The following is a 10,494-nucleotide window of genomic DNA, read 5'->3' as shown; positions in this document are numbered from 1 at the left end:
CCCCCAACCCCCCCAAGGTCCTCCCCCCTAGGCCTCATTTACCGGATGGTGCAGCCCAAGATCGGGCTCCTCATCTTTGTCTCGGGCAAGGTCGTGCTGACCGGAGGCAAGGTGTGCAGCGTTTCTCAGGCAAACACGCAACCCCGGGCCAAGACGCACAAGCACAGACAGTGGAGAAACAGCAACGGCAGTTAGAAGTCTCACGCTCCCCCCCCGGGGCCCCCCGCTCTGTGGTTGTGGGGCCGCCCCTAGTTGGGGAGATGTGGGGAAATGTGGGGAGATGTGCGGCCGCCCCTAGTGATGTGAGAGATAGTCAGTCCCCCCGGAGATAGTCAGTGACGGCAGAGATAGGAGCAAGGAGCATGCCGCCCCCCCCCCCCCCCGCCCCACGCTGCGCCCACGGCCGGCGCAGCGACCGGCGCAAAGCCACCCGCGGAGAGCTCAGGCGCTTCCGCTCCGCCCGCGCAGGTGCGAAACGAGATCTTCTCCGCTTTCGAGCAAATCTACCCCGTCTTGCAAGAGTTCCGCAAGCTCCCCGCCGCCGCTGCAGCCACCGCACTCACGCCGGCGACGTGACCGCCACTGGTCTCGTGGGTTGCACACTCTCGGCGGCGCCGACACGACATTTTGTGCGTGATTGCATTTCGTTGCATTCTGCATTCGATGCATTGGCGCGCGTGCTCTTTCCGGGCGGGGGCGTTCGGCCACGCGCCGCCGTCTCGCATACGGTAAGCGATCGTTCGACCACCTCACCACCTGGTCTCCAACAGAGTGTGTGCGTCGGGTGCATCAAGGGCATTTAACGGGTGCATCAAGGGCATTTAACGAAAGAACTCTCTCTCTCGCAACAGGCTCGACACAGGTGCGGAGTGGCGCGTGCTAAAGAGCCGTAGCACACTATACGGGGTGTGGACAGTTTGGAGATTGGACCCTCAGGTATACACAGAGTTGACCAGGGGTTGTGCGCTGGGCCCTCCTGCTCGGCTCCAGCCAGTAGACGAGTCTTGTCATCAACAGAGTAGAAGGATCTGACCTCGGGGCCGATGTGACCAAGCGCTGGTAGCGTGGTTTAACCTCAAACCCATGGTCTCACAGTGTGCCGGCAGTCGCCGAGCAGTGTCGCTCACACAAGCCGCAGCACAAGTGACTGAGGGCCAGTGAGGGCGAGCCCATCTCGCTGTCACAGCTGTGGCAGCCGCACAGGTAGGCTGTCTGTGTGTCAACTGTGCAGAGTGTGTGAGCAGCAGAGGAGCTGCTCTCCAGGCTTCAGGCGCAAAGCGATGCATGCCACCGAAGGCGCTGTCGAGGTTCGCCGAGCGCGGCGAAATCCGGGGACACCGTCACCGACGAGCGCGTTGGACTTTTCACTCCGGACAAAGACGGCGACACGCACACGAGCTGCGGCCGTGTCGCCGTCATAGCGGCGGTCGACACCCTTCGGTGGGGGGGGGGGGGGGGAACCCGTATCCACCGAAGGGAACGCTAGCAGGAGACGGTGCCCAGCCCTACTCAAAATGAACTCGGGGGCACAGGACGCGGTACAAACGCGGTACACCAAAAGGCACGGGCTGCCTGCACTGCGTTCACACTCGAACGCCATGCACTGATGCACATGGCGCGGAGCAGCATCGGGTTGGTGTCGAACCCGAGCGGGTCCTCCTCCCAGTCCCGGTGCCCACCCTCCGCGTCATCCTGCTCATCGTGCGCGTCGAGCACCCTGCCGAGGCACAGGACCGTCCCCTTGGGAACGCCTGCCCCTCGCGCGCGTGGGAACTCTCCCTGCACCGCCATCACGAACTTCTCGCGCGCCCACTTGCCGCCACGGCGGCAGTGCTGGGGCGCGCGCTCGCGCAGCTCCTCGTAGAGCTCCTCGGCCCTCGCCACCTCCGCCGCCCAGCCCTCCGCCGACGCCTGAGCCGACTTCTTCTCCCTGAGCGTCTTGAACACCAGCGGCGGCGCCGGCGATGGCGCCACCTCCGGCTCGCCCGCCGCCTCTGCAGCGCGCCGCCCCTTCCTCGCCTTCTCCTTGAGCCGCTTCCTAGCCCTACAGGTAGGCGCCACATTAACTGCACATGCGCGCACTTAGTAGCGGCGCACACGAGAAGCCGAGCACCCGAAGTCGGCACATACTCATACCAGCTCTATCTTACTCACTAACAACTTACTACTCATATTAAACACGGCCACGCTCATACACCATTTTTCAGAAATTATGTAGCGAGCACAATCGTCAAAGGGTGGGTAAACTCTTCGGGCGGCTCGAAGGGCATCTTCGTGTGCAGCACACGCGCCCGAGCCTGCCTCCGTGGTCATAGGGGGCGGGGGGGCGGGGGGCGGCTCTCGGCGGTGACGGCGCAGGGTGGCATTGTGCTGCAGCAGAAACTGACCCTCTCTGTCTGCTGTGATAGCTGTACTCAGTACGACAGGAGCTCTCGACTCCGTCGAGTCGCTCGACGGACGACGCCCGAGGCTCTGCTATACACAGTTTGCTACTGGTTTGTACTGCTCTGCTTCCGGATGCTACCGCGCGCCGACTCCCTTTCGCTCTCTGTCCCGCCCCTCGTCGACGGCCGCTCGGTTGGACGCTTATTCCGCTCGTTCACGCGCCTTGCGCGTTCGAAGCGCGACGGAGGGGCATTGTTTCCCGCCGAAGCGCCGTTCTGGGGCTCACTAGCGCATTTTCAACGCGCCGCTGTGGTGACGCCAGAGCCATTGAGTTTGAGATGGAGCCATTCTGGAACGCAATGGGGCATTCGCTGGTGATCGCCCCCGCCCAACCGCCCCCTAGTTTTTGGAGGCTGTCGCTCCGAGGCGGGGGCCCTAGGGGCAATGACGGCTTGTTACCGCCCACTGCCCGCTGCCTGCTAAGACGAGACAGACGAATCGTGTCGCGACACCCCGCCCCTTGGCGTTCCTCTGCACACCGGATCCGGCTCTGGACTAGACCACTGTTCTAGACCACGGAAAGTGGCCCCCGTCAGACCCGCGACCTCGCCCCCTCCCCCTACGTCGCCGCGCTCGGCGTCGCAGCTGCGAGCGTCGCCACGGGCATGGCACTCACCAGCTCTCTCACCATCTCCTCCTCGCTCGCCCCTTGCTGCGTCGCCGCCGCCGCGGGAACTGGCGACCCCGCCGCAGGCCTGACCCCCGAGCCCTCCACTTCGCGCCCCTCAGCCTCCGCCTCCGCCTCCGCCTCCGCCTCCGCCACCGGCACCGCCTCCGCCTCCGCCTCCGGTACTGCCTCCGCCACCGTCTCCGCCACCGGCACCGCCGCCGCCGCCGCCTCCTCCGCACCTCCGCCCTCGGCGCCTCCGCCGAACCAGCCGAAGGGGCTGAGCTTGGCGACGGCCATCGATGCGAGGCCGGCGATGTTGCCGAGGTGGGCGTCCGCAATCTGCTCGAGACGGCCGGGGTCAGGGGCGAGGGCGGCGGCGGCGAGGGTGGGGGGGGCGAGGGCGGCGGCGGGCTTGGCGGTGGCGGCGACGGGGACGGCGGTGAAGGCGGCGGCGGCGAGGGCGGAGGCGGCGAGGGCGGCGGAGGGGAGGGCGGCGGTGGGCTGGGTGGCGGAGGTGAGGGCGGTGGCGGGCTCGGCGGCGGTGGAGAGACGGCCGGGATCAGAAGGGAGAGTCCTAACTGCACGAGGTGGGCATCCGCAATCTGGTGTCCTCCGGAGCGTCTTCTTGTGTCTGCAGGGAGTGTCCGGGTAGAAGGGAGGCACGGGAGTGTGTGAAAGGAGTCCGCATATCTCGCCTGCTCTAGCGGGCCAAGGTCGGCGGGGTCCTCCTCGGGCATCGGCTTGCCGAGGAGCAGGCCGGCGGCGAAGCGCTGCGGCAGCTTGGCCGCACGCTCGTGCAGCAAGCTCAGCTCGTCGCGAAGCTTATCGCGCTCCTCCTTGAGGGCGTGCGCCGTCTCGTCGGCCACTGCCCGTCGCTCCTTCTCCGCCGCCGCCTCCGCGGTCGCCCTCGATGCCGCCTGCTCCGCCCCCTGCAGCCCCGCGGCACCGGCCGCGGCTGCCGCACTGGCAGCCTCGAGCTGCGCACGCAAGCCGTCGGCGGCGGAGACAGCGGCGCGCCTCTCCTCCTCCGCCGCCTCCCGCACACCGGCCAACTGTGCGTCCGCCGCCACCCGCGCCGCCGCCGCCGCCGCCGCCGCCTCGGCCGCCGCCGCCGTCGCGCCCTCCGCCGCCGCCCGCGCCGCCGCCTCGTCCGCCGCCGCCGCCTCCGCCACCACCAAGCGTTCGTTCGCCTCGGCGAGCCGCGCCTCGAGCCTGTGTCAAGTATTGTCAAGGTGAGCTGGGTCTGCGGGCTGGGCGTGTGCTACGTAATGCCGCGTGTGCTCGCGATGCCCAACCGTGACATGATCCCACCCGAGACCACCCGAGATCACCCGAGATCACCCGAGATCACCCGAGACCACCCGAGACCACCCGAGACCACCCGAGACCACCCGAGATCACCCGAGATCACCAGAGATCACCAGAGATCGCCCGAGATCACCCTAGATCACCCGAGATCACCCGAGATCACCAGAGATCGCCCGAGATCGCCCGAGATCGCCCGAGATGGCTCGGCACGGCACGTGGCGCATCTACTGCCCCCTAGCCCATGGGAATGCTCCTTCGCCGCCGCAGCCTCCGCCTCCGCCGCCGCCGTCCGGTCGACCGCCTATTCACGGCCACAGCGTGAGCGGACGCTGTCCTCCTAGGCTCCCGCCATCGCCCTGTCGACCGCCTCAGAGAGCAGCGCCAAGTTTGCAGCCAGCCTTGACTTGAGGTCGACCATCTCCGCCGCCGCCTCGGCCTCGGCCTGCTCCTTGCCCGCAATGGCCCGCGCCAGCTCCGCCTCCTTCTCCAAGCGCGCCGCCTCCGCCGAGTCTCCTCGCTCCTTCGCAGCCTAGACCCTCCCAGATTCGCCGAGATCAGCCGAGATCAGCCGAGCTGCTCGCCGAACCGCCTCGCCCCCCTCGCGGCCTCCGCGGCCGCCGCAGCCTCCTCAGCCGCCGCCCGAGCCGCCGCCGCCTCGCCCGCCTCGCGTAATGCGACAGCGTGCAGCTCGGCGCGTGCCTGAGCATGAGCCTTCGCGTCTTCTACCCACGGCGCCGCAAGCCCCTCGGAGGGTGTCGGAAGTGTCTCGGAAATGCGTCGGGAGCGGCTCTCGGAAGTGTCTCGAAAGTCTCTCGGAAGTGTCTCGAAAGTCTCTCGGAAGTGTCTCGAAAGTCTCTCGGAAAGTGTCTCGAAGTGTCTCGAATCTCTCTCGCAAGTGTCTCAAGGGCGTCTCGCCGCGCGCCTCCTCCCTCACCCGAGCCGCCTCCGCCTCCACCTCCGCCACCCTCGCCCGCTGCGCCTCCGCCTCCGCCGCGGCCGCCGCCCGCTCCGCCGCCGCCGCTGCCGCCTCCGCCGCCGCCGCCGCCTCCGCCTCCGCCGCCGCCTCCACCGCCTCCGCCGCCTCCCTTTCGCGTTGCAGGAGCGCCTGCGCCATCTGCGCCTCCGTCTCCCGTGACGCCAAGTGCGCCGCCTCCAGCCTCCGGCACTCGGCCGCGCGCGCCTCAACCTCCGCCCGCAGCTCGGCGAGCAAGCTCGAGTCAAGCTCGAGCTGCGCCTGGAGGTGTGTCGGAGGTGTGCCGGAGGTGTGTAGGTGTGTCTCGGAGGTGTGTCGGCGGTGTGTAGGTGAGTCTCGGAGGCGTGTCGGAGGCGTCTCGGAGGTGTCTCGGAGGTGTCTCGGAGGTGTCTCGGAGGTGTCTCGGAGGTGTCTCGGAGGTGTGTCGGAGGTGTGTCGGAGGTGTGTAGGTGTGTCTCGGAGGTGTGTCGGCGGTGTGTAGGTGAGTCTCGGAGGCGTGTCGGAGGCGTCTCGGAGGCGTCTCGGAGGTGTCTCGGAGGTGTCTCGGAGGTGTCTCGGAGGTGTCTCGGAAGTGTCTCGGAGGTCAAGCTCGAGCTGCGCCTGGAAGCCGGCCTCCACCTCCGCCCGTGCCGCCTCGCCTTGAGCGCGTACCGCTTCCAGTTCCGCCGCGTGCGCCGCCGCCGCCGCGCCACCGCGCTCTCCCGCCGCGGAGAGCTCGACTTCGACCTCGGCCACGCGCGCACGCGCCTCCGCCTCTGCCTCGCGCGACCGGCCCAGCTCTGTTTCTGCCTCGCACAGCTGCGCCTTGAGAGATGCCACCTCGGCCGCCGCGGCAACCTCAAAACCGCCGCGCCTCTCGCCCGCCGCCGCCCTCCACGCCGCCGCCGTCGCCTCGGCCGCCATGGCCGCTGCCACCGCCTCGTCCTCGCCCTCGCCCTCGTCCTCGTCCTCGTCCTCGTCCTCTTGCTTCTGCTCCTGCTGTTGCTCCTCCTCTGCCTCCTGTTGCTCCTGCTGCTCCTGCTCCTCCTCCGCCACACCCTGGAGCGCGGGGCCATCTCTGCAGCCGTTGGACAGGCGCTCTTCCGCAACCGCCGCCGCCGCAGCAGCCTCAGCGTCAGGTGGTCGAGCGAAGAGGTGGTCGAGCGAGTCGAGACTGTCCCGCTCCTCCTCCGCCACCGCTGCAGCCTCTGCCGCCTCCGCCTCCGCCTCCGCCTCCGCCTCCGCCGCCTCCTCCTCTTCCGCCCTGAGACGGGCATCCTCCTCCTTCTGCCTCACCCGCTCCGCCTCCGCCGCAGCGGCCGCCTCGGCTTCGGCTTTCTCGCGCGCCTCGTCCTCCAGGCGTACTCGCTCCGCCTCCGCGGCAGCCTCCGCCTCTGCCTCTGCAGCAGCCTCTGCCTCTGCCTCAGCAGCAGCCTCTGCCGCCGCCGCCCTCTCCGCCTCCTTCGCCGCCTCCTCAGCAGCCACTCTCGCCTCCTCCTCCTGCGCCGCCTTCTCGGCCTCGGCTCGGACGGCCTCCTCCAGGCGTACTCGCTCCGCCTCCGCTGCAGCTGCCTCAGCAGCCGCCGCCTCCGCTGCAGCCGCCTCAGCAGCCGCCGCCTCCGCTGCAGCCGCCTCAGCAGCCGCCGCCTCCGCTGCAGCCGCCTCAGCAGCCGCCGCCTCCGCTGCAGCCGCCTCAGCAGCCGCCGCCTCCGCTGCAGCCGCCTCAGCAGCCGCCGCCTCCGCTGCAGCCGCCTCCGCAGCAGCCTGCTCCTCGAGGCGGGATTTCTCTGAGGCCGCCGCCTGCTCTGCCGCCACCCGCGCCGACTCCTCCTCCGCCGCGCGCGCCGCCTCTTCGGCCGCCCGCGCCGCCTCGGCCTCGGCCGCCTTTGCCGCCTCGGTCGCCGCCGCCTTCGCCGCCTCCGCCTCTGCGAGTTGTGCATGGAGCGCCTTCATCTCTCGGACTTTGGCGAGAGCGCCATGCTTGTCGCCCGCTGCGCGGAGCGAGATAGCTTCGGCCTTCAGCGCCTTGCAGCGCTCAGATAAGGCTGCGATGTCGATGTCCATCGCAACGTTGGAAGCGACTTTGGGAAAGGGACACTGGACAGCGCGGCGCCGGACTCACAAGGCAATGCAAAATAAAACTCAATACGTTAGTAACGTGTGTGCTGTTGATCTGTTCGCAAAACCGCCGCGGTCGCCGTTTTGCGTTGGTGCCCCAGTCTCGCGACGAACCGCGCCAGCCCGCCAGGGCGCTCGGCATGACCAGCCTCGACCATGGCGCCCTCCACGACTTTGACTTTGGCTCCGGCGCTCCGGCGCCCTCTGCTCCCTGGACCATAATCGCTCCATGTGCTGGCGGCGGCGGCGCCGTCGCCGTCGTGGCCGGCTGGCTGCTGTGGCGCTGGTGCAAGCGGAGGCGGCTGCGCCGAATCTGGAGCCAGCACGTGCTGCGCTCCGACGCTGTCAACTACGCCTGGTCGCCTTCGAACGCTCGCTTTCTCGATGCGCATGCACAGGACACGCCTCCCTCGGCGAGGGACACGACTCCGCGCTTCTCTCAGGCCGGCGATGATCGCTGATGCGGCGCGCACGAGTCCGCCATGGCGCGTACGCGCCACCGTCGACACTCGACGAGAAGATGTGTCATTGCTTGCCTCTTGTCTTGAGGCATATGCCTTGTTGCCCTTGTACGTACCTGCTCGTTCTGAGGGTGGCACATCCCCGTTCACACCTACACACGGGTAATCAACCCCGCTCCCCCATGAATATGAATCGCCGAATTTGCATGGCGGGCGCTTGACGAACCAGGGGGAACGGGCGTGGCAACCACAAGCACAACCACACGTCAGGCGCGTGTGTGTGGACGCCGTGGAGTGTTGTGTGTGGCAACTCATGATCGAACCAGCGACTCATAGAGTCGAACCACGACTCATAGAGTCGAACGGGACCACGGCGAACGTGGTAGTGGCAACCACGGCGGACGTGGTTGTGGTAGGTCATGATAAAACCGGAAAGGAAAAAGAGAAGCCACAACCCCCACGCGACTGAAAACAGAAAAAGACAAAAGTCTTAATGGACCTGTCCTAGACTCTGTGGCTGAAGTAGCGTGTGCGTCGAAGCCACAAGAGGGCTGGCATAGCCCGAGAATTGGTCAAGAGGGGGGTTGGCGTGTCCTTTAGTTTTCCTTGAACAGTTTGATGGGTGGAACGATCGCCGCAAGGCGCAAGGGGGCGTGAACGCACAAGTGCGTAATGACCGCAAGTGGTTCGTGAACACCGCAAGGGGTGTGAAAGTACATACTCCATTTATCCACAGATACCATAGTCCATACCAGCAAAGTACCCGAATCCAACTCCACGTGCCCAAGCGCACACCGGCCGGAGCGCCACCGGGGGGTGCCGCCCTCCCGTTCATGACATCATGAGCCCAACAACACGAACGCTATCCATCCTCACCGGCCCCCATCCCCGTGGTCGGCCTCGCTCGCCGCGCCAAGCCGCGGTCCGGTCGTCCGCCCGGCGGCCAAGGGCGGGGAGGGGGCCACCCGCGCTCGCGCAGCGTACTTGTTTAGCTTACTGGGAGAAAAGAGAGAGGGGGTTGTGTTCTCTAGGCCCCTAAGGGCCCTACGCGCGGCGTGAGAGGCAGGCTGTGGTCATGACGCAGTCATAGGGTGTTATGTGCCGTCAGAGTGACTCTCTGTGTGTCAGGGATAGTCAGGGCCGTCCATCAGAGCTCCAGTAAGCTCGGAGACACCCCATTAGCGCGGCTCGACCTCTTTGAGTCACTGCCTTCCCGGCGGTTTGGATGTAGAGCCTCTTGAGCACTTGAGCACTTGATAGGGTCGATTCCGCATGGTAGAGCCTCTATATATCTACAGCAAAATCGCGCTCTACATCGGACTCACATCGTCCTGCGCCGGATGTAGAGCTCTACAGCTCTAGCCTCTACAGCGCTCTACATCTCTATGCCGAGCCCAAATCACTGTGTGTCACACATAACACATCGCTAGTCATGTACAATGATTGACATCTCTACAGCTCTATCTACAGCGCTCTCACACTTCACACCCTCTACACCCTCCCTCAGAGCGGGCGGAGCCTCGTCGAACGACCCGCCTGCACACGGGCCAAAGGAAGCGCCCGTGGTCTCACAGACTCTTTAGGTAGGTAGGTAGAAAGGTGAAGAACAGCCAGGCTCGGACTGGACACCAACGCGGTATGGGTGGACGCTGGACAGATGATGACGACACGCACGAGCGACACACAGACACAAACAAGCTCACAAGACACACAGCCAGCTGGCTGCCACACACCCTGAGTTGGCGTACACATAACTCAAGGCCACATCCTCCCTGTCGCCCCCCCCAGCACTCCAAGGTGCCAAGAGAAACAAACAAGGGCACAACAAACAACAGACGACAGGAAGTGACATGTGAGGCTAGAGCAGCATGCTCCACCTCTAGCAATCTCTCCGGCCGGCGAGGCATGGGCGAGACCGTATGTGGGGTCTAGTGAGGTGTCTATGGACGCCCTCCTCTTTGTGTGAGCAAACCTCGCATAAAAAAGAATTTTTTCTGGAGTCCCTCGGCGAGCATCGGGGTGCACCGACGCGAAGGTCGGACGCTTCTCCTCCTCCTCCCCACTACCCCTCATCCCCACTCACAGCCTGTGCGAGCTGTGCGGGGCCGCTCGCTGCGAGGAGGGAGCGCATCACGCGCCTTCCGCCGAATCTCCGATCCAACGTTGCCGGTGCTAAACCTCACGCCTTCCGTGCCGCCACAGATCATGCTCTCGGTTGCGAGGCGAGCGCGATGCGGCGTGCCGGCGGCGAGATGTATGTCGTCGCTGGTCAAGGTGAGCCCGACAATGGCCAAGCTTATTCGCGATATGGGCCTTGAGGGCGTTTATATCACTCCCAGCGGTCCAAAGGACACGGTGACGAAACCGGATATCGACGCAGCGGCTGCCGCGAAGGTGGTGGTCTCTGCGCGGCGCTGCCGCCGTGGTGGCGTAACGGTCACTCGCTCCCATCACGACCTCAGGCGGCGAAGGATAAGGAGCTCGCCAAGCCCCTGACCATTGACTTCCGGCCGATGGAGGCGCGAGGGCGCTGCTCCCGAGACCCTTGCCTGAGACCCTGCTGGCAGCAGCGGCAAGCCCCTCGACTCCCCCCCCCGACC

At 66.4% G+C, this 10,494-nt stretch overlaps 3 protein-coding genes across 3 annotated transcripts in view; 2 read left to right on the top strand and 1 right to left on the bottom strand.

The window, feature by feature from the left end:
• The window catches only part of EMIHUDRAFT_219064 (hypothetical protein), a gene marked incomplete at both ends in the record, with an annotated part of 3,045 nt that extends 2,469 nt beyond the window's left edge, over nt 1–576 (top strand). Inside the window, 2 exons of the mRNA XM_005758932.1 lie at nt 32–111; nt 469–576. Of these exons, the coding sequence (XP_005758989.1) occupies nt 32–111; nt 469–576 (188 nt within the window). The remainder of the gene's footprint in view (nt 1–31; nt 112–468) is intronic.
• A 933-nt stretch (nt 577–1,509) lies between these two features.
• Nucleotides 1,510–7,379, bottom strand: EMIHUDRAFT_465854 (hypothetical protein; the record flags this gene model as incomplete). The annotated part of the gene is made up of 8 exons (XM_005758931.1): nt 1,510–2,044; nt 2,248–2,297; nt 3,074–3,394; nt 3,640–4,267; nt 4,579–4,664; nt 4,728–4,892; nt 5,298–5,597; nt 5,988–7,379. 8 exons carry the CDS (start codon nt 7,377–7,379, stop codon nt 1,510–1,512), a joined length of 3,477 nt encoding a protein of 1,158 aa, XP_005758988.1.
• A 194-nt stretch (nt 7,380–7,573) lies between these two features.
• EMIHUDRAFT_219061 (hypothetical protein) lies at nt 7,574–7,894 on the top strand (the record flags this gene model as incomplete). Its single annotated transcript, XM_005758930.1, has 1 exon — nt 7,574–7,894. One exon carries the CDS (start codon nt 7,574–7,576, stop codon nt 7,892–7,894), a length of 321 nt encoding a protein of 106 aa, XP_005758987.1.
• Between the last annotated feature and the right edge of the window lie 2,600 nt (nt 7,895–10,494).

This window comes from Emiliania huxleyi (assembly GCF_000372725.1).
Source record: "Emiliania huxleyi CCMP1516 unplaced genomic scaffold EMIHUscaffold_83, whole genome shotgun sequence".
In the NCBI taxonomy this organism is placed as follows: domain Eukaryota; phylum Haptophyta; order Isochrysidales; family Noelaerhabdaceae; genus Emiliania; species Emiliania huxleyi.
The sequence above is the reverse complement of the archived record's forward strand: the minus strand, read 5'-3'. Positions and strand labels throughout refer to the sequence as shown.